Source organism: Hydra viridissima, unplaced genomic scaffold (genome assembly GCF_058129835.1).
Source record: "Hydra viridissima isolate aposymbiotic clone 2 unplaced genomic scaffold, HvirCarnegie_v1 scaffold_6, whole genome shotgun sequence".
NCBI lineage: Eukaryota > Metazoa > Cnidaria > Hydrozoa > Anthoathecata > Hydridae > Hydra > Hydra viridissima.
Genome location: NW_028324305.1, coordinates 13981397 through 14003297, shown reverse-complemented (window position 1 = coordinate 14003297; position 21901 = coordinate 13981397). Strand labels below are relative to the sequence as shown.

Below are 21901 nucleotides of genomic sequence, written 5' to 3'. Positions count from 1 at the left end.
AAGCATATTCAACCACAAGCTCTTCAAGTGAAAAATATGACGATATTGATGACATAGATGATATATTTTGTTCAACTGACACTATTAATACTAGCCTTTCTGAGCTTGGAATTTCACCTTTAGGAAAACGTGTTAGTAAGAGAGATCATGCTAGTTATGTAAAAAGCAAAATTTCGAAAGTGCAAATAGCAGTTGCAGAAAAAATAGTTGTTGTTAGTGGTTTATCACCCAATAATAGTGTCCTACCACTAAGCAGTGCAAGTGTAGAGTGTGAGAGTTGCATTGACTGGTCAGATTTGATATTAGAATTGAAAGATAAAATATCTACAATCAGTAATCCCCGTGAAAAAGTTCAAGTTTTAACTCTTATACCAAACAGTTGGTCAAGAATAAAAATATGTAGTGAGTTTAAAGTATCAGACAGAATGGCTAAAGCAGCAAAAAAGTTAAAAACAAAAAGTGGAATCTTAGCACTTCCAGAAAGAAATGGAGCAAAGAAATTGCCAGAACATGTTAAAGAAAAAATTTTGAAATTTTATGAACACGAAGCTTTTAGCAGAACATGTCCAGGGAAAAAGGATTTTGTATCTGTAGGCATTGGTGCAAAAAAAGTGCATATGCAAAAAAAATTACTGTTACTTAATTTAAAAGAACTTTTTTTGGAGTATAAAAAAGAAAATGGAGCTGAAGTCGGATTTTCTAAATTCTGCAAGTTACGTCCAAAATAGTGTATAACTGTTAGATCTTCAGGTACCCATCGTATTTGTGTATGTACTATTCACCAGAATATAAAATTAATGCTTGCAAGTAGCCCAGTTACGGTAGACTATAAATGTCTAATAAAAAATAGTTTGTGATATTGAATCTAAAGAATGTATGCTTCATCGTTGCAATAAATGTCCAGGGAATGAAATGTTAAAGGCTTATCTTTGAAGAGCAATTTAAAGACTTTGAATCTGATGAAACTATAACATTCAAGCAATGGATAAAAGTAGATCGTGAAACTTTAGAATCTTTGCAATTACCAGTAGACGACTTCATAGATGATTTAATTTCAAAAGTATCTATTTTATCTAAGCATCATTTTATTGCCTAAAACCAAAACAACTATTTGCGATTATTGAAAAATGAACTGAAATCAAATGAGTTGATCATTTTGATGGATTTTTCTGAAAACTATTCATTTGTTGTGCAAGATGCTGTTCAAGGGTTTTACTGGGAAAACAGCCAAACAACTTTGCATCCTTTTGTTGTTTACTACAAACTTAATGACATACTTAAAAATAAATGTTATTGTGTTATCAGTAATTGCATGCATCACGATACTATTTCTGTTCATGTATTTCTTAGTAAATTATTAACTGAACTTAAAACATTTTTATCTTTTGAACTTATTCATTATTTCAGTGACGGTTCAGCTGCACAGTACAAAAACTTCAAAAATTTTATGGATTTATGTCACCATTACACTGACTATGGTATTAGAGCAGAATGGAATTTCTTTGCAACTAGTCATGGAAATACTCCCTGTGATGGAATTGGAGGAACTGTGAAGCGTTTAGCAGCATGTGCCAGTCTTCAACGCCCAATTGATAATCAAATTTTAACGCCCTTAAATTTATATGATTTTTGCAAGGAAAGTATCACGGGTATTTCATTTATTTATGTTGATAGTGATGAAGTAGACAATATTAAAGACAATCAAGAGAAATGATTTAGTACTGGAAACACAGTTGCAGGTACTCGCGATAATCATAAATTTGTACCTGTAAATGAAAATCAGGTTTGTGTCAGTCGTATTTCAAATGACAATACATCTTTTATTGCAAACGTTAATGAGAGTTACAACAACAACTCAACCAAATTAGTTTTACTGTCTGATCTTAGTCCTGGAAATTTTGTTGCATGTATTTATGATGCACATTGGTGGATTGGACATGTTTGTGAAATTTCAGAAGAACAGGAAGATGTTTTCATTGATTTTATGCATCCTCATGGTATGGCTCAGTCATTTTACTGGCCTAGCACCAAGGACAATTGTTGGGTTCCTGAGCAGCATGTTATTGCAGTCATTCCAAATCCAATCAGTTCTGCAACAGGTCGATATTACAATTTACTGTCAATTGTTGTTTCAGACATTAATTCCAAATTTGAAGCTATTTTAAATATGTAATTTGGAATCAAGTTGATTATAGTTTCGTACAACTGAATTTTTTCTATCACAAATTTTTTTTTGTAGATAAGAAACAATATGTTAACATAATAATATTTGTTTTTAGTTTTTTGTTGCAGAAAATGTGTTGTAAAAGCTGTATTGTTAAACTAGATTTTTCATCTATAACCAGGACCGCATTTGTGATGTGTTGGATTGATGGTGCTCTTAGGCATATGAATAATCGTCGCCTAAAATTTCGTAATAAAATTTAGAAAAATACATATATAACAAAAAAACAAGCGCCCCTTTTTGGTTGGTGCCCATAGTCAGTTGCCTCAACTTCTCTAGTATTTTAAATTGCCAATAACATGCATTTATCCGTAGTATTTTATAGATAATAAGATAATCTCTTCAATAAATCTGTTGTAAGTTTTTTTCTTTTCCTTGGCGTAGTACCATTTTCAAGAGATTAAAATAGCTCTTCTAAATCTTGAATTTAATGGCTATATATTCTAGTTTTTATTGTCATTAAAAGCTCTCTACTTAAAGTACCACTAGATTCTTTAAATTTTCTTAACATAAAATCAATTGCTAATTGGGATGTTGCAAGATTAGAAGCGTTTCTACTAAAAGCTTCAACATTTAATTTAATAGGCTTTAGCGTATTGTCAACTCATGTTCCATATTAATATTTTCTTAAAGTGCACACTTCCAATACCTTGAAGAGTTTCTTAAATGATACAAAATTGTTTTAAAATACATTAGAAAATAGTATAATTTGTATTTTGCCTCTTTCTGGATTAGATTTACCCAACTATTTTGTAATTGACAGTTGGGTTGCCCTAGCAATAATATAACTACAGCATTATCTAAGCATGCTATTATGCATCACAAAAAGATGACTAGAGAGGTCATGGATTCAAAAAACACCCTGATGCGTCTGAAACAAGTCTAGGCATTCAAATCACGAGACTCGCCGAGTCTTAGACCGGGTATTCAGCCACAGACTCGCCGTGTCCGAAAAAAACCAGATACCCAGACCCGAAAATCCCTAGAAATAACTCAAGCAAATGTTAAAAAATATTTTTTGAACATTAAAATACTTTGATTTTTGGCACAATAAGCTTTGATTTTGATGCAGTATGATAAATCTTTATGTTTAGGACGAAATTGTAAAATTCAAAAAATTTATATAATGACCAAGTTTTTTTCGTTCATAAGAAAAATCTCTCCAAGACAGTTTTTATTGTTTCTAAAACTTTGAAACAAGGTCTTTCCAATAATACAATTAAAAAAAACAAAAAAAATTTGCCCACATCATGTTTTAGGGGTTCAAACACACGTTATTTTAGGGTTTTTCACTTTTTTCGCCATATTGCATTCAGAATAACTCAGCAGAGAAATTTTTAAAATAGCAAATTTTTAATCCATATCATTATGACAGTATGTAGAACCTTTTGACAAAATAGCAATATTCAAAAACTTTTAGTTTTAGAGATATGACCCTACAAATAAATAAAAAATATTTATAGTGTTGCGTTTGTGACGATATTTGGCGAACCATAGACTAAAATATAGACATAATATGAAACTTGTAACAAATTATTTGTGATCTGCACCTTCGGTTTACTAAGAAACCACGTTTTTAAGATATATTACCCTTTCATTGCAAAAATATAGGACCCCAAATATACGAATTTTAGCTACTGACAGATATTGAAGTTTGGGTAAGCTTTACAAAAAGTACCACAAAATCCGAAATAATAATTATTTTGATCTGAAATTTTGGCAATGTTCATGAAACATGTTTAACAACATACTGTCAAAATTTTATTAAAATCGGAGATGGTAGTGCGGGGACCTCTGGACCACTTGGCGTGGAATGACCCTAATTAAAAGAAAAAAAATACGGTAAATCAATTTTAAAAAAAAGGGTTAATCAAAATTGACGTAACGAGACAAAAAATTGACGTAAACATCAAAATTAACGTAACAATAAACATCAAAATAGTTCTATTTTAAAATATCTCCAACGTGGTTTTTTTTACAAGTTATGTATTTCTTTTGCATTGACTTAAGAAGATTGTTGCCACTTTAGGTTGGACTTTTCTCCAAATGGTATCAAATTCTTGTTTTAGGCTATTTATTCAGACTTTAACTAACTATTTTCCTCTCAAGTCCAAATAGATTTGATTCTATTTAAATATAGTGATCGAACCCAGGGCATTAAAGTTGTTTCATTTTCTTTCACACAAGCATTGAATGCGAACTATGTGGGCAGAAGCCACATTTTGTTTAAACTACTATCGTTTGCTGCGATCAATCCACATGCCTACTGTGAGGAGGGAAGATGAAGAAAATTGTAAACATTATCTTTAAGTTTTACCCGACTCAAACACGCTACATTCGAACGAGGAAAAGAGTAAGTCAACCAAAAAAACACCAGGTGGACACACATGTCTAATAACATGAAAAATGAATAAGTCACACCATAAATGATTAAAACTGTTTCGCAAACACGACTTGAAACACAATGATATGATTTTAATTAGTAAAGTTCTAGAAAGTTCTGTAGCCACTCTGATATAAAGACTAATAAAAAGAAAACCAGTAAAACTTGTTTTAAAGAATACCATGACTCAGCAGTTGAAAATAAAGTACTGAACGAACTTGAAGAAAAAAAAGAAATCTATTGTCTGGACGATGATTTAAAATAACACCTGCGGACAGATAGAAAAGGAGCGGTTGAGAAAATCTTTTGGAGATTTTATGGAGATTTTTTTGAGATTTTTCATTGAGATTTTTTTTGAGAGAGATTTTAGTAGATTTTCTTGAGCTCTCTCTTTGGAGAGATGTTTTCGGGAAAATTTTGACGAAGTGTTTTAAAGAGAGTTTTAAAAAAGGATTTTAAGAGAAAGAAAAAGTTTTAAGAGATTTTAAGAGGATTTATGAGAAAAGGATTTTTGAAGATTTTAAAGAGAATTTAATGAAAAGAATTTATGGACAATTTAAAGAGGAACTTATGAGAAGGATTTGGTAAGGAAATGTATTTGAGTAGTTTTCAATTTGCGTTGTTATAAGTATTAATGTATTGTTATTTGTATGAGTTGATATTAAGAGAATATATATATTGTTGAGAAATAATTGAGAATATTGATTAAGAAAAATAAGTAAGAGAAGAAAAATCAGTCGTAAGTATTTTTACTTTTGCTTTCATTTTAAGTAAGGCAATATTATCATTATAAATATTTTTATTATTGCTTTATTTGAGTAAACAATTTTTATTAAAAAAGTCTGATGCTCCTATCGCGCTTTTACCACATCTGCGTTACACACTAACAGTCCTACCTCACATTCTATCACTCTCTATATTTGCGCTACCATTACACTTACACAGAACCAACCACCACAGCCACATTTAATAATCATCATCCATTAACATAAAATATAAAAAAAATTATTAAGAAAATCCGCCGCCCTCACACTACTAATCAACATGTCTACTAATGGAACCACGGAGTTCTCAAGTCTCTCTATATTGGTTTATTCGACATTTATAGATATCACATAAACCTACTCCATTAAAATCAAAGCAGCCCCAAATACTAACAATTACTGTCACCCTGTAAACTTTGGTATGAAAAAATGATTATACTTTTTCAGATTTAAATCTTTTAACAAGAACATTCCTGTGCATTACTTTAAATTTGAGTCATTAAAAAGCTACTTGTTTCCACTTTTCCGTAGACCAAGCAATACTCTCCTTACACCAATTTAATCTTGTTTGTCTAATTCTAGTAATCATCGTTTTCTGTAACAGGAAATCCCTAATTAATGAGATTACACTAAAATAGTCACAGTTTCTGAACCAATAAAGATGTTTTAGTAAAAAACCATGATACAACAACACTAGTACTGTAAGTACTCAAGTTTATGGCGAGAAAGCTTCTGCGTTTCTATATATAACATCCAACTTTTTGTACATACTAAACATAGCTTTTAAGCTCTTTAAAAGTAGCTCTAACTAGATGCTGTACAGTAACCACAGTCCAGTTTTTATATTTAGTTCATTATGTTTATTTGTTTTTATTATTTTATTTAATTAGTGTTAATCTAACAACAGTATATCTAACTAGCAGTTTATCTAACTCATAGCAATTTATCTAACTCATAGCAGTTTATCTAACTAGAGTCAGTAAGTTTTAAGGTGAGGACAAACTTTCTTTAAGGAGGAAAAGTCAAGATGCTATTTGTTAAATTAGTAAGCAGATAAAACTTCTCTTTGAGCAAAATTTATACTAATTGTTTTTTTTTAAAAGTAATTTTATTTGAGTTTTTAACCACAATTTAGTTCTTAAAAAAAATAATCTGCTTACTCTTCGTGCATATTTTCTCACCACGTTTAAATAACAAATTTGTAGGGCTGCGGAAATTAACGATTAATTAATCGATTAATCGCTAATTTATTTAATCGATTAAAATTTCTTTAATCAGTAATATTTCGACTAATTTTTGCCAGTTTTCCGTTACTTATTTTTTTTTTTTGCCGTACATATATATATTTACAAGTTTCGTAATTTATAATAGTAATATTTACAAGTTTCCTTAGTCAAAATATATAAACGAGATTATAATTATAATTAAAATAGTACAGACAGGACTTCAAGAAGATCGTACTGATCTTATCACGAAGCCCTTACAAGTGAATAATATATATTATGTTCAATATAGGTAATATATTATATATTAAGTACAACTAGTTGTATTAAAACTACTCGAATATTAAAGTTAACTTTAATATTCTTCAATTATAATAAACTCAAGATTACCTGTTTCTCTTATATTATATCTATTAACGTTATTTATAAAGAAATTATTTGTGAAGTGGTATGGTACTTGGCCTAATTTAAATTTTAGCATGAACAATATATTTTGATATCTGTTAATTTGATAAATGTTAAGCATAAAAGTTTATAAAAGAAATAAATCGTTTTCATATAAATCATTCGCAAAGAAGTTATTTTCAGTTTTAAAAGTTTTAAAAACGTCTAAACGCAACTTTTCAAAATCAATTGTTTCAAAGTCATTAGCCATGACGAAAAAGAGTATTAAATTTAGAATTTTCCAATAGAATTCGATAAATATAAAATTAATTTTGAAAGCGCGTATCTTGAAAATCTCGACTAAAAATTTTGTCATATTTTAAAATACTTACTGACCTGGGAACATTATCTTACATTTCTATATCCGTTTCTAAAGTAAACAAAGTTTGTTTTGCAAATATGGCTGCGGCAACTAATGAAAGCAACGTTTCTGTCAAACATTTAACTGGAAAGTTAAGCAAGCATTTTGTTTTCAAGTTGAATGCTGATGGTAAAGTAGACGAAGGTGACAAAATATACTGCGTTCACTGCAATAAACAGTTTGCTTTCCGTGGCTCAAACACATCGCTGACTTATCACCTTCAGCACAAGCATCCTCTGAAATATCAACAGGTTGTCGACAGTGAACGTAAGATGACCCCTCAGATAAAATCAATCACCAATTTATTTACGTGTCAGTCAAACAAGCCTGTCAGTGAAAAGGTCTCAGCCGACCTGAAGGTGGCAATAGCTCATTGGATTGCCAGTTCTGGACGTCCAACAGCAATTGTAGAAGATGCTGGACTAGAGGCGGTGCTTCGTATTGCCCTTCAAAACCAGACTTATACTTTGCCCAGTCGCCGTACAATCGACACTGTCATTGGAGAGATGTACAATGAGAAGTTGAATGAGCACAAGAAAGCTCTAGAATGCATTCATAGTATTGCTCTAACTACTGACTTTTGGACCTCCACCAACAATGAATCGTACTGTGGGATAACAGGTCATTGGATTGATTCTGAGTGGAAACTGACGTCTGTCGCTTTAGCTTGCATAAATGTTGAAGAAAGGCACACTGCTGATAATGTTGCCAGTTTCTATGAAGAGTTTGCCGCAACGTGGAACATTGCTGAAAAAATTAGCTGTCTCGTAACGGACAGTGCACGAAATATGGTTGCTGCTATAGGACGGACGGATTACAGCCATATACCGTGTATTGCACACTGTCTTCAACTGAGCATACTAGCAGGTTTGAAAGCAGCTGATTCATCTCCTATTCTGGCTAAATGTCGACACCTAGTTGGACATTTTAAGCGCAGTTCAAGGAATACATCAGAGCTAAAGGCCAGCCTAGCCAGTACCTCTAACAGGTCTGACGATGTGAAGTTTCACAAATTGCAGCAGGATGTAGCTACGCGGTGGAACAGTACCTACCTAATGTTAGCCAGATTGCTGGAAGTGAAAGATGCAATTAAGCAGTATCATATTGACCATCCCGAGAATTACACTGGAGATAAACTAAGGGAGTTGGACTGGGAGAAAATGTCAAAATTTGTCTCGGTATTGGGTCCACTTGCAGATGCTACTGAGTATATTGGCAGTGAACAGTATGCTACATGTTCGGCTGTACTTCCGTTTGAAGCTTTTTTGCGCAGACTTCTGCGGGTTAATGATGACGATCCAGGGTATATAGCACGTTTCAAATCTGCAACACTAAATGACTTCTCAGGTCGCATTGAAAACATTGATGCATCGCCAACGTTGCAAATGGCTGTGGCATTAGACCCACGTTACAAGAAACTCGGCTGTCTCTCAAGAGAGAAACGTGAAGCAGTTTGGACAATACTTTCTAATGCATTTCGGGTGTACTGTAACCAAAGACAGAGAGCTGAACGTGAAACTACTACCAGCACTGGCGAGGCATCAGAACCTGTGCGTAAGAAACTGAAACTTACTCTGTTGGTCAACGACTCGGAATCGCAATCCTCATCAGATGAATCACAAACAGTACATGGCTCACTGGCTGAGCTTACACGATATCAAGAAGAAGGTGTAATTCCAGAAACTGAGAATCCCCCCATGTGGTGGCAACTGAACAGGCATCGTTACCCTAACCTGAGCAGTTTTGTGCAGACAATTCTGTGTGTACCTGCCACTTCTGTTCCTTGTGAAAGACTGTTTAGTTCGTCAGGGTACATTGTCAACAAACTGCGATCTTGTCTACTTCCAGAAAACGTTAACGTCCTCGTTTGTTTACGTGACTGGCTAAAGTGATGCCTACTTGTACTTGTCAATTAAACTGAATACAGTATAGCAGGCATTAAGTGTCTTGTTTGTTAACGTTTGTGAATACTGTAGTTAGTTAACGTTTACCGATAACAACTTCACCTCACCAGTGGTGAAAAGCAGGTTATTCTGTCGACTTCAGAATTAATCGAAATTAATCGATTAAAATTTTAGACGATTAATCGAACAAAAAAAAATTAATCAGTACCAGCCCTACAAATTTGCAAAGAAATATTAATGCAAGCAGGAACTTTTCTTTTGTAATCTGGAAGGTGAATGTAACATTTTAAAGAGAGTTGAAGAAAGTTATTGAAATAGAAGCAAACGGTATTATAAAAGTACATTCACAATAACCCTCTAACATAACTCGGTCTACTGATAAGTCTTTACCTACTGAGTCAATTTTACCGATTGAGTCGATTTTCGATAAGTACATGCCATACCAGTTAATAAAGTAGTTATAAATATCAGTTGGTTTGAAAAGAAAATAGGACGGACGACATTTTAAAAATTTGTGCGTCCAATTATCATCATTTTTTTAAAAAAATATAGACGATAATTCGTCTGACTTTTTTTTCCCGTGAACTTTGGGAAGTCAGACGAGAAAACTTTGGTTATTTAAAAAAATGAATAGCGAAATATAATTACGTTTCGCAGGTTTAAGGACGGGGGTAATAAACGTTTTAAAAATCAACTATTTTCAACCAATTATCAACCATTTTGCCAAATATAAATATACGTCGAATATATTTTGTAAACCCGTATTTTGTACTTTCAAATTAATGTTTTTCACAGCCTGTTGGTTGGCAAACAAAACAATCTATGCCATTGCTGAGAGCTATTAAAGCTTCTTTTTGGTAATCCTTTAAAGACTTAATAAAAAATAAATCACAAACTATTTTAAAAGCATACTCTAAATTATCCTTTTCGTTTGTCATATTGCTTCTGAATAGCACTGACAATTTAATTAACTAAATTTTGGCGTAGCCTTTAATTAACCCCCCGAAACTTTACGATATTTCATTAAGATCAAAGAAAAGCCGCAGGAACATATTTGTTCCGGTAGATGAAAAATTGCATTAGCGCAAAAACCAAAGTTTTCTCGTCTGACTTCCCAAAGTTCACGGGAAGTGCCCAAAGTTCCCGTGAACTTCCCAAAGTTTACGGGAAAAAAAAGTCAGCGAATTATCGTCTTAAAAAAATGTTATTCGTTTGAAAGTCAAAATTAGGAAAGATCCGAACAAGAGTTTGGATCTTACGTAACTTTGACTTAAAATGAATAAAATTTCTCCAGTATATTTTTTTTATACGCACTTATTAAAACGTGACAGCTGTAGAAAAAAATTTTGTTGTGCGTCCATTCCGAAATTTTATTTTAATTTCTTGCAAACGACATAAAGAAATGAATTTAGTGAGCTCTAAAATCTTGAATCTAGAGCTCATTTAGTTCATTTCTTTATGCCATTTGCAAAAAATTAAAATAAAATTTCGGAATGGACGCACAACAAAGTTTTTTTCTACAGCTGTCACATTTTATTACAGATTGTACTTTATTATTGTACTTATTTTTTTAAATTTCATTTTATTGATTTTATTTAAAACTTCAATATAAATAAAATCAATAAAACTAAATAAATAAATAAATATAATAATAATGTACAATCTGTAATAAAATGTAAAATTATTTTAAAAATATATAAAAAAATAACAACTTTTAAAAATATTTGATAGAAACAAAATACAGATATTCTATAAAATAAAAGATTTTTTTATTTATTATTGTGATAAACAAAATAAAGTTATTAAGCGCATTCTTTTGTAATCTTATGCCAGACCCGTATAAAGGCAAGGACGGCTGGCAACACTACGTCTATGTATTTAAAGAATCAACTGGTTGTTATCGAAAGCCAATCATGACGGATTTTAAATCAGTATTTGCAGCCGATGTGAAATCCATTCTACCTTGTCAAGCTTATTTTAAGAGATTCTCCTAAAAATGAATTTTGGTTGATCGTCTCAAGATATTCAGAAACCAAATTTTCAGTCACACCTCAGCCCCGATCTAGCACAGATTGATGTTTTGAGCGTAGATGATAAAGTTAAAAAACTTGTAGAGAAGTATCGAGTTAAAATCGATAATGGAGGAAACTTGATATTTTGTTGTTGGGTGTTGCGAGTTCAGCTGAGAGCGTTTCTAAACCTCAGACCTTTTCTCTAGTTGACTTTATAATCCAGTTATCATCCGACATTTAGATATAAAAAATTCTCTTTTCTTTAACCTACTCCCCTCAGTTTTAATTCTTTTTTTAATTAGCTTTATCATTTTATTAGCGGAAAATTTTGTAACGAAAAATTTATCACTCAACCTTTTCGAAAAAAGCAACTACTCGATGAAGATTATTCATAATGCAAGCTTTCAAGTCTCAGAACTGAACAGTATTTTTCCATTTTAACTAGCGTATCTCTATTTTCTAAATTTGACAATACCATCTAGTTTCACCAGATAATTTGAAGGCTCGTAGCAGCGGTAATAATTTCAATCATGAATTTCATATTAGACGTCTCATTATTTCTTTAAATTATAGAAAGCCACAAACAGGCGTTGAAAATAAAAAGCAATCATGCGGAAGCTATTCTACTATGCTGATTTCAAACAAGGCAAGAATGAGCAGAGATTTGTTTTCATTTTTTCAAAAAATCTTTATTCTTGAATTAGCACGGATTGCTAAACCAATCAAAGGATAAACAATTTTCTTTGAAAAACTTTTAAGGGGGAACTTTTTTCCTATTTTTTAAAGCAAACAAGTAAATCTTTATTTGCAGTATTCACCAACTAATTACGTGTTGAATAGCTGAAGCGTGCGTGCTCTTCACTAACGTCAGTTAAGTTCTAACAATGCCGAAATCATTTGAAGATAGCATGCTTGATATCAGCTGGGTGAATTATTGCAGTTCATATAATCATCAAAGAAAATTACTCACATTAATATGAAGAATCAAGGAGTAATTTTAAGGTAAACAAGGATTATTGAAATACAAATAGTTAATAGAAAATAGCTTACAGTACTTATGTCTCACGTTTCTAAAGAATAAAAAACTAGCGCTAAGTTAATGCAGTGAGAAGCAAATCTGCTATAATTCTAAATTCAGAATAAAAAGTATTGTACAGAAAAAAACCGGTGACACAACACATCTTATATTTTTATTTATGTTAATTTAATTCGTTTAGGAGAATTTTGTTTATAGTAAGAATATAAATTTTTCTCGATACACATTTTACTTAGAATGAAGATTAAGCATATTAATAAAATTATAATTATTAGTAAACTTTTATTCTAGAATGCTTTGCATATTTCTACTGCATAGCCTCATACTGTTAGAAGCGTCGTTGCTTACCGACTATATTGAAAAACATAGAAAAATGACAGGTAACTTAGCAATTAAGTTAAGACTTATTACGAATTAGCATTAGGCATTATTATTAGTATCATGAAAGATAGATAAAACATTTCGTAATGTCATGATTTAGTTTAAAGCACAATTACTTTATTTAGGCCCTGCATATAGACGTCAGTTGCTTGGTTGCAACGAGAGATGCTCACCTGCATTTTGTACAGAGGGATGCCCCCCTGCGTGCTGTATAATTCTTCTTTTACCTCCAGCTCCTCCAGCCGGACCTCCTGGTCCACCGGGTATAACCGGAAAGATGGGGCCGCAGGGGCCCACAGGCCCCATGGGTGCTCCTGGTGCACCAGGAGTACCAGGTTTACCGGGACCTCCGGGACCTCCTGGAGCACCTGCTGGTCCGCCTGGAACGCCAGGGTTGGCTGGTCCGCCTGGGAAACCAGGAAACCCAGGTCCACCTGGAGCCCCAGGAGCTCCCGGAGCCCCAGGTGTTCCAGGATTACCAGGTCCTCCTGCTGCTCCCCCTCCAGCACCAATGTGTCCAGAAGAATGCATGACACAATGCACTTTATCATGCCATCCAGCTTGCTGTCCGTTCAGATGAAAACGATCAAATGTTCAGTTTTTACTTGTTTCTTTATTAACTAGAAAGCTTTTTTATTTTCAGTAAAGCTGGAATTTTAAATCCATGCTTTTGCTAGCCAGGTTTGTAAACTAGTGCAAATTACTCAAATGTAAATATTAAAATTCACCTAATTTTTTTAAATATTTGTATTGGGATTGATATAAACATTCAATACATCAATGCAAGTAACACAAATACTTAAGCGCTTTCATCTATACAATATCACGTCTCATGGCATAAAACAGACGAAAAATACAGACTGTATTACATTCAAATGTAACTTTGTAGTAAATAATTGAACAACTTCTCTTTATATGTGCCTTAAATTCGAATATATATAGCATTGTTACGTAAGAATTGATGCTAAATAGTCTTTAACCTCTATTGGAGTTAATTTACGGAAACCATCTTTATTGCACACTCCTACTTCAATATTGTCTTCAGTCATTTGACCTTCAAAACTTTCCTAAAAATCAAGATATCAAATCAGAAGAATATCCTTTAACAAATCAATATCCTTTAAAAAAGTAGTGAAAACTTTTTAAGTTAAATACTTTTAGTGTCAGTATAGCTGTATGAATTGCATCTTCCAGCTCCATTGAATCATTATATCTGCAAAACATAAATACTTAATTCATCATTTTTATTTACTGCACTAATCATTTTTTAAAATATTTAACTATTGAATTCTTAAAATTAAAGCAACTGCAAAAGTACCAACCTTTTTTCAAGAAAAGTTTTTCCATTTACAAAATTTTTACCAACAGCTGTTGCTTTCCATGCAAAATAAGCACCAGATGGGTCACATTGGTAAAGAGATGGGATGTCATCATCCCAACCGCATATTAAAAGAGATACTCCAAAAGGTCGGACACCACTATTTAAAGTAAAAGCTCAGATTTTATTAACTTGCAGGTTAATTTTGATCAAACCAGTTTACAATTACTACATAAAAATACATCAACAATTTTCATACCCAGATTGTGTATACTCTTGCATAACATTGGCAATTTTATGTACTAATTGTGTTGTAGGGATAGGCTCACCATACTGAAGTTTATAATTTACACTAATTCGACGTGCTTCTGATACAAGTAACCTAATATAACATAAAATATTTAGGAACTTACATTTATCTGTTTTTTTGAATATTTATTTACATGTACAATAAATATTTATATTTTGAATAAGAATTTAAAAAAATAAAAAAAATTTATGAAAAATCAAAAGGAAGTTTTAATAAATATTTAAACAGAAATGTTTAGTATTTAAAAATAAATGTTAAACCAATAAAAATTAAAACTAACCTAAAGTCAGGACCCATACCACTATAAACAATACCTATATGATTTGTTACCATTTCTATCTAAAAAATTTTTTGTAATCAATTAAATAAAACAAAAAACTAAAATAAGTTCAATTTACATCAAATTACTTTTTTTCACAACATAAAAAAATTTTTAAAAACAATGCAAAGAGTTAAAATAGTTCATGTATCAAAATAGCAAGGAAAATTTTTTTTTAGTAAAAATCTAACGATTCTTAGAAACAAGAAATTTCATGCTAAACTGAAATTCATGAAATAACTTCATGAGAAAACTTACTAAATAACTTGTAACAAAACTTACTAGATACCTTTATCCTTATACTTGCTCTTTTAAAAGATCAACCATACATTACAAATATAGAATTTCAGAGTTAAGTTAAAAGTGGAATAATAGTCAAATAATAAAATCTTTACAAACAGATTTCTTTTTGTGTCTTAAATAGTTACTCAATTTTTCAACTTTCTGTATTAAATAAAGATTATTCAAACTTAGAAGGTTTATCTATAAATAAAACTAAAGTTTAGATAGAACTTTAATAATGACTTTGTTTTGCACTGGTGTACCCTTTTGCGCTAATTATCTTGATGTTGTATAATGGGAATATGTAATATTGTATTATCCATTTTTTTCAAGGTTTTCATTTTTGCTGCAGAGATAAAGGCAAAAAATTTCTGAAACAATTACAAAAATAATTGTCTTTAACCAACCTGACTTTTAAACTTAGTTAACTGAAGCACAGCACACACTAACATTTTCATGTATGCTTCACAAAAAATTGTGTGTGTTTTGTCAGTTTCTTGTCATTAACTACTTTGATTTTAAAAGGTTAATAAAAAAAACCCTCTCATTCACATTTCCTAGTTGATATTAAGTTAAAGCTTTAGCTCATATACAGCTATACATACATACATTACATACATACATACATACATACATACATACATACATACATACATACATACATACATACATACATACATACATACATATACATACAGGGTGCAGCAGTGATTTGCAATATATATACAGGGACTTATGTATGTTTATATATATATACAGGGTGCAGCAGTGATTTGCAAACTTTCTAGAACATTTTTCAAAATAAATTTATAAAGCACTAAAAAATTATGATCATGGAATAATAATAATAAAAAAAGTTGAAGATAAATGCTTTTCCCACCTTAAGATTCAATTAGGTCTCTTTTTTTTTTTTTGATCACTGCCTCAAGACTAGGACAGAAGGACTGGCAGGTGCTGATTATATAGTCCCTTGACATTGAGTTCCAAGCATAGGTGATAGTCAACTTTAGTGAATTGACACTTGTGTGACCATTTTTGCAACCCTTATTCTCAACTACACCCCACACACTATAGCCATGGGACCACATAACATTTTAGTAAGCTGGTATAAACATCAGTAACTTTTTCTTTCTCTTTGATATTGATTGGTGGACATTTTTCTCCATTAGAAACAAGGATTCCTAGCATCATAACAGACTGAGGATGTTTGGTGTGACACACAGGTGGTGCTCTGTAACCCTTCTGCATTATGAATCTGCTGATACGCCTATTGATCACAAAACCCAACACTAAATAGTTTTTCATCTGAGAAAATCTTGACTGTTGATAAAGCATGGCCTTCAGCTAATTCAGAAGCTTCTTTGATCACTTCTATCTCAAAGTTTTTAGCCTTTCTGTTAAAAGTTGATATGTAGGGCAGACCACACTCACTTTTTAAAGTGTTTTTAGAGTCCTTCTGACTTTCCTCTCATCAACATTGAAAAGTTTTGCTGTCTTTTTAATGGACATAGTAGAATTCTTTTCAACATGCTTTTTTAAGCTTTTCTGTGAACTTTTTATCAACTTTTTTGTTCACTGGAGAGGGAACTTGGGCTCTCTCAGCACTGTTACATTTTTTCATTTTGAAAAATGTAGTTTTAGACACTCCGTAAATTCGATTCACTTCATGTGCAGGCAAACCCGTGTGAATCAGATTTAAAACTTCAGTTCTTTTGGCTTCCATTATAAAACTTATGCATTTTTTATACACAATTTTATTCAAATCTAAGATGTTCATTTAACATTAATAAAAAAAAAAAAAAAAAAAATTGCGGAAGTATATTATTTACATCAGAATACCTAGCCAAAAATTAGTTTGCGAATTGCTGCCACACCTTGTAGTCTTATTTAGCTTTTCATAAAAGTCATATACAAGAAATAAATTGGCAGTAGTTGGCAGTGAAAATTTTTATCATTACACAAAAATGAAACTAATCTCTTCCTAGCTTTTCATCTAAAAACTGGGAAATTACATATGGATTTCATTCACAAAATTGGATACAACACCTTATACATAGTAATGCTGAAATCTAAATTCGGAATTCTGAAAATAACATCAGCTTTTAAAATATGCCTCTTTCCTGCAATCCTTAACAGGTCAAAATTGCAAATAAGAACACCATAATTTAGACTTCACTTCTGAGATAGCATTTCAGTAAAAAAAGCTTCCAAAAACTGCAAAATAATTATATAAACTGATCATACTTGATATGTACACATAGCTTTGCAAGTAACTATAATAACTATAGTTTATTCAGTATTTATTCCTCTGAATTTTAAACTCCTTAGATAATACTTCAACAATCACAAAAATTGTATAACAAGATAACTAACTTATAATTCAAGTTATATATACTTTATTTAACAAACATTTCATAAATGAAAAGATTAATTTATTGTAACTATGCAGTCCTAAAGACAGTGAAACTGCAGAATATTTGTTACACACAAAAAAACGCATTAAAATTTGCATAAGATACACATAACACACTCAACTTATAGAAAAATATACAATAAACTGATAAAAACTAACTTTGGAAATAGTTTTCTCATCAAATAAAATAGACTTCTGCTTCTTTTCAGCTGCAATGACCACTCCATTTACAGCTTAAAGTAAATAGAGAGAGAGAAAAAAAAATGAAATTGGAAGATAAACACAAAACATAAACAGCTTATTTTAAAATGTATATTAAAATTAAGTAGAAATTTATTTACATATAAAATTAAATTTAACTGTTGAGCTGTAAAACTTTTATAACTTTAACTTTTATAACTGTTAAGAAATAAAACATTTTTTTTTACCTTTTATCCCAACAGATGGACCCCCAGCAGCAACTGCAGCTAATGCATATTCAATTTGAACTAATTTTCCAGATGGGCTAAAAAAATAACAATTTAAATATTACTAAGAGTAGAACAAAGGTGATTTTAAAAATTATTATGGAGAAATTATTTTGATAACAACTTAGTTAAAATAAAAATATATCAAATTTTGTTGAAAAATTTGTTAATATTTTTAAGTCTTTGTTGAGAATAGATACACTGCTTTAAACTGAGTGTCTACACAAGTTTGAGAAAATAGTTATTAAATAAAAGTATCTTCAAATGATAACAATAAAGACAACAAACTTTAATAAAAATAACTACTGCTCAATTTAGTAAAGCATTTAGATTATAACATTGAATCACTACAACTTTTTAAATAAAAGATGCTAATTTTATGTCACCTAAATCATTAATGAATATTATTTTTTCATAGAACTTGGTAATAATTTGTATCAATAATAAATATTATGTTAACATGCATTAACTAATTATGCAAACGATACACACTATTTACTGATAATGCAAAAAATAAATAAAATAATAATAATAATATAAAAACAAAACAAAATTGATGCATGGTTTGAAAGAAAAAACTTATATTTTGATTAATGGTGTTTTTCGAAATAATTAAATCTTAATAAAAGCTCATTGCAAATGATAAAGGATCTAAAAGAGAAGAGCAATGAACAAAAACAAGCATTTAACACGACTTTTAACGTCAAGAATCCATACTTAAAAAGTTTCCACATTACCTAAAAGTCGTTAAACTAAAACTGTATCTTTCCGACTGCATAGTTGCAACTTAATTTAGTATGAATTTAATAAAGGTGAAGCTGGTTTATAGATTACTGAAAGTGGTCATCAACTCTCAGTTCTATTAAGCATCTTGTGTTGCGAACAGCTCGTTTAATGATTAGTCAGCAAAATAGTCCTTACTTCCCAATCATTTCTGTCTAAAATTGTGTGACTCAATTATAAAATAAAATTGGATAAGAAAGTCAAAGAAAACCCCTGGGTCTAGTAATATACTCACGGCCTAACTTAAAACTAAACATAATCTAAAATCATCGTTTTTTCATATATTTGGTTTGTATGTGACCACGTAATAATGTTATGTGTTTCCCTCACATGGACTGTTCTTTCTAATATATCAATCCGCCAAGATGGGTCGTATGCACGCTAAGGGGTATGCATTAGCGTTACAAAATATGGCTACTGACTTTTTAACATTTCGCTTCAAGTTTAATATGAACGTTATTCTATTTCTATTTGTCTAAAACATTTAATCTTGAAAATTTTACTTGAATTTAAAAAACAGATAGTATTACCACAACGCTTAAATAAAAGTGTTATTTAATTCGCCAAAAAATTAAATTTTTTTCATGATAATTTTTTAGTTTTTAAAACTTATCCATTTATTAAAGAGAATTTAGTTCATAACTTTAAAATTTCACATTGCAACTTAAACATATCCAATTCTAAACTTGAACATATTATTGATTTGAAAATCCACAAATGACTTTTGTTTCAGAAAAGGTATCTCCGGCTCTGCCTTGCCATACAGGAGGAGTGTACCAACGGTATGTCAGTTAATAATACAGTTGTATATCAGTATTTGATCTTGTTCTAATATTCATGGTATTTTTTGAAAAATTTTGTTATTGTTATTTCAGCTCCTACTCAACCTGATATGAACTTGTCTTATTGCTTAAATATGTTGTGAATTACAAACCTAAAAATTCTTGAACATCATGTACCGTAATTCTTTCCCCAATTTATTCTTAAATTGTCAACAATTTTTTTACTTTACATTATGCTTCTCACTATTGTTAACTATGTTTTTAAATCATTTTTATTATTGAGTTTTCTTAGCAAGATGTGGTAAGCAAGCTTGAAGATAAGAATGATAGTTAAAAATTAACTATTTCAGTTAATAGGTTTATAAACAGATTTAACACTATAAATGATTCAAAGTTCTCATCCATGTGATTCAACTTAATATTTGATTTAAAGAATTGGTTTAAAAATAAAATTTAAATCAATACAATAAACTGATGTTAACTTTTTCTATTCAAATTTTTTTTGTTTACAAATAAAAGTTTTTCATGTGTTAGTTTCTTTTAATTAGCGCTGCATTTTTTACTGTTTCAGAAAACTTTTCTGCACTTTTTTTTTTTTACATGTAAAAGATGTTATAGATCCATAATATTTATTTAGAAAAGGGTTAGTGTTCAGATAACAAATTAGATAATCTTTATTGTGATGTATTAGTTCTATAATAGGTGGTAGTTTTTCCTTTACATGTTGAACATGCACCTGTAGATATGTTTAACTTCAGAAAAAGGAAAATATTATTTTGTCCATAGTTAAATTTGTTAAATATTTGAATGTTAAAACATTTTGTTTTATACTTGTCTAACCATTTATATTGTTAATTAAATTTATATTGTAAATGTCCCTGTTCTTAGTGGTTAAAATTGACATCAGAAGATGTTAAAGATCAAATTTACAAACTTGCAAAGAAAGGTCTGACTCCATCTCAAATTGGTAAATATGTTGAGATTTGCACTCTTTGTATTAGATGATTTAAATCTAATTCCTAAATTGGTCTGTTTTCTTGTTTTTCTAATCATATTGATTTGTAGGTGTCATTCTTCGAGACTCTCATGGTGTTGCTCAAGTGAGATATGTTACTGGAAATAAAATTCTTAGAATTTTAAAAGCTAAGGGTTTGGCTCCAACTCTACCAGAGGACTTACACTGCTTAATCAAGAAGGCTGTGTCAGTTCGTAAACATTTAGAGAGGAATAGAAAAGTAGGTTGAGTATAAGTTTTCAGTCAAGTTTATATAGTTTTTTTTATTTTAAACAAAAACTTACTCAGTTAATATGTTAGTTTGTATGATAAATACTGTTTGCTTACTCTATAAGATTTAAAATATTATTTGGTGTTAAGTTTTAGCTGGTGGAATATTTTATAGTAAGCTTATCTATACAACAAAATCTATAATCAACAACAGATAAGAATCATGGTTAAAATATCCAAAAACAGGACATCAAAATATGGCATTAAAGTACCACATTTCTATTTGTAGTTTAGCAATAAGAACGTTTTCTCTCTTTTTTTGCACTTTATTTACAGCAATTTTTTTTGTCTCCCTGTTTATAATCAAGCAAAATTGACACATGAAATTGGTTAAAATATTCAGTGAAGCCCCGCATCTTCTCAAATTATTTTAGAATAACCTAGGCTTCATGTTATCTTACAATTAATTTGAGTGACATCAGGTAATTTAGTTAAACAGCGCTGAAGAACTACCATGAAAGTACATTTTCTTGACATTTTTATAGACACAACTTAATAGATGTAGGTTTAAAACAATTAAATTTAAAATAGTTTGTAAAATTGTTTCTACCAAAAAGTCTTATTTCTAAAATTCATTCTGACTTATTTAACAAGTATCTCTGCAAAATGAATGTAAAAGCAAACTTTCTTTATAGGATTGTGATTCCAAATTTCGCCTTATTTTGATTGAGGCCAGAATTCATCGTCTTGCAAGATATTACAAAACCAAAAGAGTTTTGCCCCCTAATTGGAAATAGTAAGTGTTTGCTTTTTACTTATTTACTCATTACATTTATTTACATTATATAAGATTTTCTAATCTGTTTCATATAAATCCACAATTTAAGTGTTTAATTTTGTATTGTCATAAAATTTTAGTGAATCTTCAACTGCTTCAGCTTTGGTGGCTTAAAGTCTTGGATGTAATTTGAAACCGGAGTAATATTATATAAAACAATAGTCTGTTTTATTTTTTAACTATTCACTGAAATCCTTAATCACAAGAAAATTTTATCTCTGTTTATTTTAATTTTCAAATTACTTTATTTGGTGTAATCTGTGTGCATTTAATTACAAAATGCAACGGTATAAAATGTATAAAATAGGAGACCTCTTATAAGAACAAATGTTATGAGCTCAAAAAACTAAGTAAAAACAGTCATAATCAGTGTAAAACAATGAAATTATTTCTAAATTAACAATATTTAACATTTATAAAGATTTTAAAATT

The 21901-nt window shown here is 30.5% G+C and overlaps 4 protein-coding genes across 5 annotated transcripts; 3 read left to right on the top strand and 1 right to left on the bottom strand.

Moving 5' to 3' along the window:
- The first annotated feature begins 6694 nt into the window (after positions 1 to 6694).
- On the top strand, positions 6695 to 9500 carry LOC145183251 (E3 SUMO-protein ligase ZBED1-like). Its single transcript, XM_080058610.2, has one exon. The coding sequence runs from the start codon at positions 7438 to 7440 to the stop codon at positions 9289 to 9291; it is 1854 nt and encodes a 617-aa protein (XP_079914736.2). The 5' UTR covers positions 6695 to 7437; the 3' UTR covers positions 9292 to 9500.
- A 2677-nt stretch (positions 9501 to 12177) lies between these two features.
- LOC145190493 (uncharacterized) lies at positions 12178 to 13532 on the top strand. Of its 2 annotated transcripts, none has more exons than XM_080067373.2 (3): positions 12178 to 12317; positions 12643 to 12731; positions 12858 to 13532. In XM_080067373.2, the coding sequence occupies exons 1-3, from the start codon at positions 12292 to 12294 to the stop codon at positions 13310 to 13312; spliced, it is 570 nt and encodes a 189-aa protein (XP_079923499.2). In that variant the 5' UTR covers positions 12178 to 12291; the 3' UTR covers positions 13313 to 13532. The 2 variants fall into 2 exon arrangements, with proteins under 2 accessions (XP_079923499.2, XP_089946176.1); XM_090090050.1 differs by lacking the exon at positions 12178 to 12317 and adding an exon at positions 12394 to 12482.
- On the bottom strand, positions 13514 to 18796 carry LOC145190492 (proteasome subunit alpha type-2-like). The gene is made up of 8 exons (XM_080067372.2): positions 18579 to 18796; positions 17803 to 17879; positions 17534 to 17607; positions 14641 to 14699; positions 14310 to 14432; positions 14055 to 14210; positions 13888 to 13945; positions 13514 to 13799 (listed from the first exon to the last, which is right to left on the bottom strand). The coding sequence occupies exons 1-8, from the start codon at positions 18617 to 18619 to the stop codon at positions 13680 to 13682; spliced, it is 708 nt and encodes a 235-aa protein (XP_079923498.2). The 5' UTR covers positions 18620 to 18796; the 3' UTR covers positions 13514 to 13679.
- An 83-nt stretch (positions 18797 to 18879) lies between these two features.
- LOC145190494 (small ribosomal subunit protein uS15) lies at positions 18880 to 21630 on the top strand. Its single transcript, XM_080067374.2, has 6 exons — positions 18880 to 19012; positions 19358 to 19406; positions 20295 to 20373; positions 20472 to 20641; positions 21327 to 21427; positions 21550 to 21630. The coding sequence occupies exons 1-6, from the start codon at positions 18990 to 18992 to the stop codon at positions 21581 to 21583; spliced, it is 456 nt and encodes a 151-aa protein (XP_079923500.1). The 5' UTR covers positions 18880 to 18989; the 3' UTR covers positions 21584 to 21630.
- The last annotated feature ends 271 nt before the right edge of the window (positions 21631 to 21901 follow it).

What these genes read in the sequence shown, in the direction of transcription:
- LOC145183251 (XM_080058610.2), top strand. Translation starts at nt 7,438, where the DNA reads ATGGCTGCGGCAACTAATGAAAGCAACGTTTCTGTCAAACATTTAACT.
- LOC145190492 (XM_080067372.2), bottom strand. Translation starts at nt 18,619, where the DNA reads ATGCAGTCGGAAAGATACAGTTTTAGTTTAACGACTTTTAG. An exon ending in TTTAGTTTAACGACTTTTAG is followed by an intron (nt 17,880 to 18,578) that starts GTAATGTGGAAA and finishes TTATTTTTTTAG; the next exon opens with CCCATCTGGAAAATTAGTTC. An exon ending in AAAACTTTTCTTGAAAAAAG is followed by an intron (nt 13,946 to 14,054) that starts GTTGGTACTTTT and finishes TATGTTTTGCAG; the next exon opens with ATATAATGATTCAATGGAGC.
- LOC145190493 (XM_080067373.2), top strand. Translation starts at nt 12,292, where the DNA reads ATGAAGAATCAAGGAGTAATTTTAAG. An exon ending in AATCAAGGAGTAATTTTAAG is followed by an intron (nt 12,318 to 12,642) that starts GTAAACAAGGAT and finishes CTTTTATTCTAG; the next exon opens with AATGCTTTGCATATTTCTAC. An exon ending in AAAACATAGAAAAATGACAG is followed by an intron (nt 12,732 to 12,857) that starts GTAACTTAGCAA and finishes TACTTTATTTAG; the next exon opens with GCCCTGCATATAGACGTCAG.
- LOC145190494 (XM_080067374.2), top strand. Translation starts at nt 18,990, where the DNA reads ATGGGTCGTATGCACGCTAAGGG. An exon ending in GGTCGTATGCACGCTAAGGG is followed by an intron (nt 19,013 to 19,357) that starts GTATGCATTAGC and finishes CTTTTGTTTCAG; the next exon opens with AAAAGGTATCTCCGGCTCTG. An exon ending in TTGCCCCCTAATTGGAAATA is followed by an intron (nt 21,428 to 21,549) that starts GTAAGTGTTTGC and finishes ATAAAATTTTAG; the next exon opens with TGAATCTTCAACTGCTTCAG.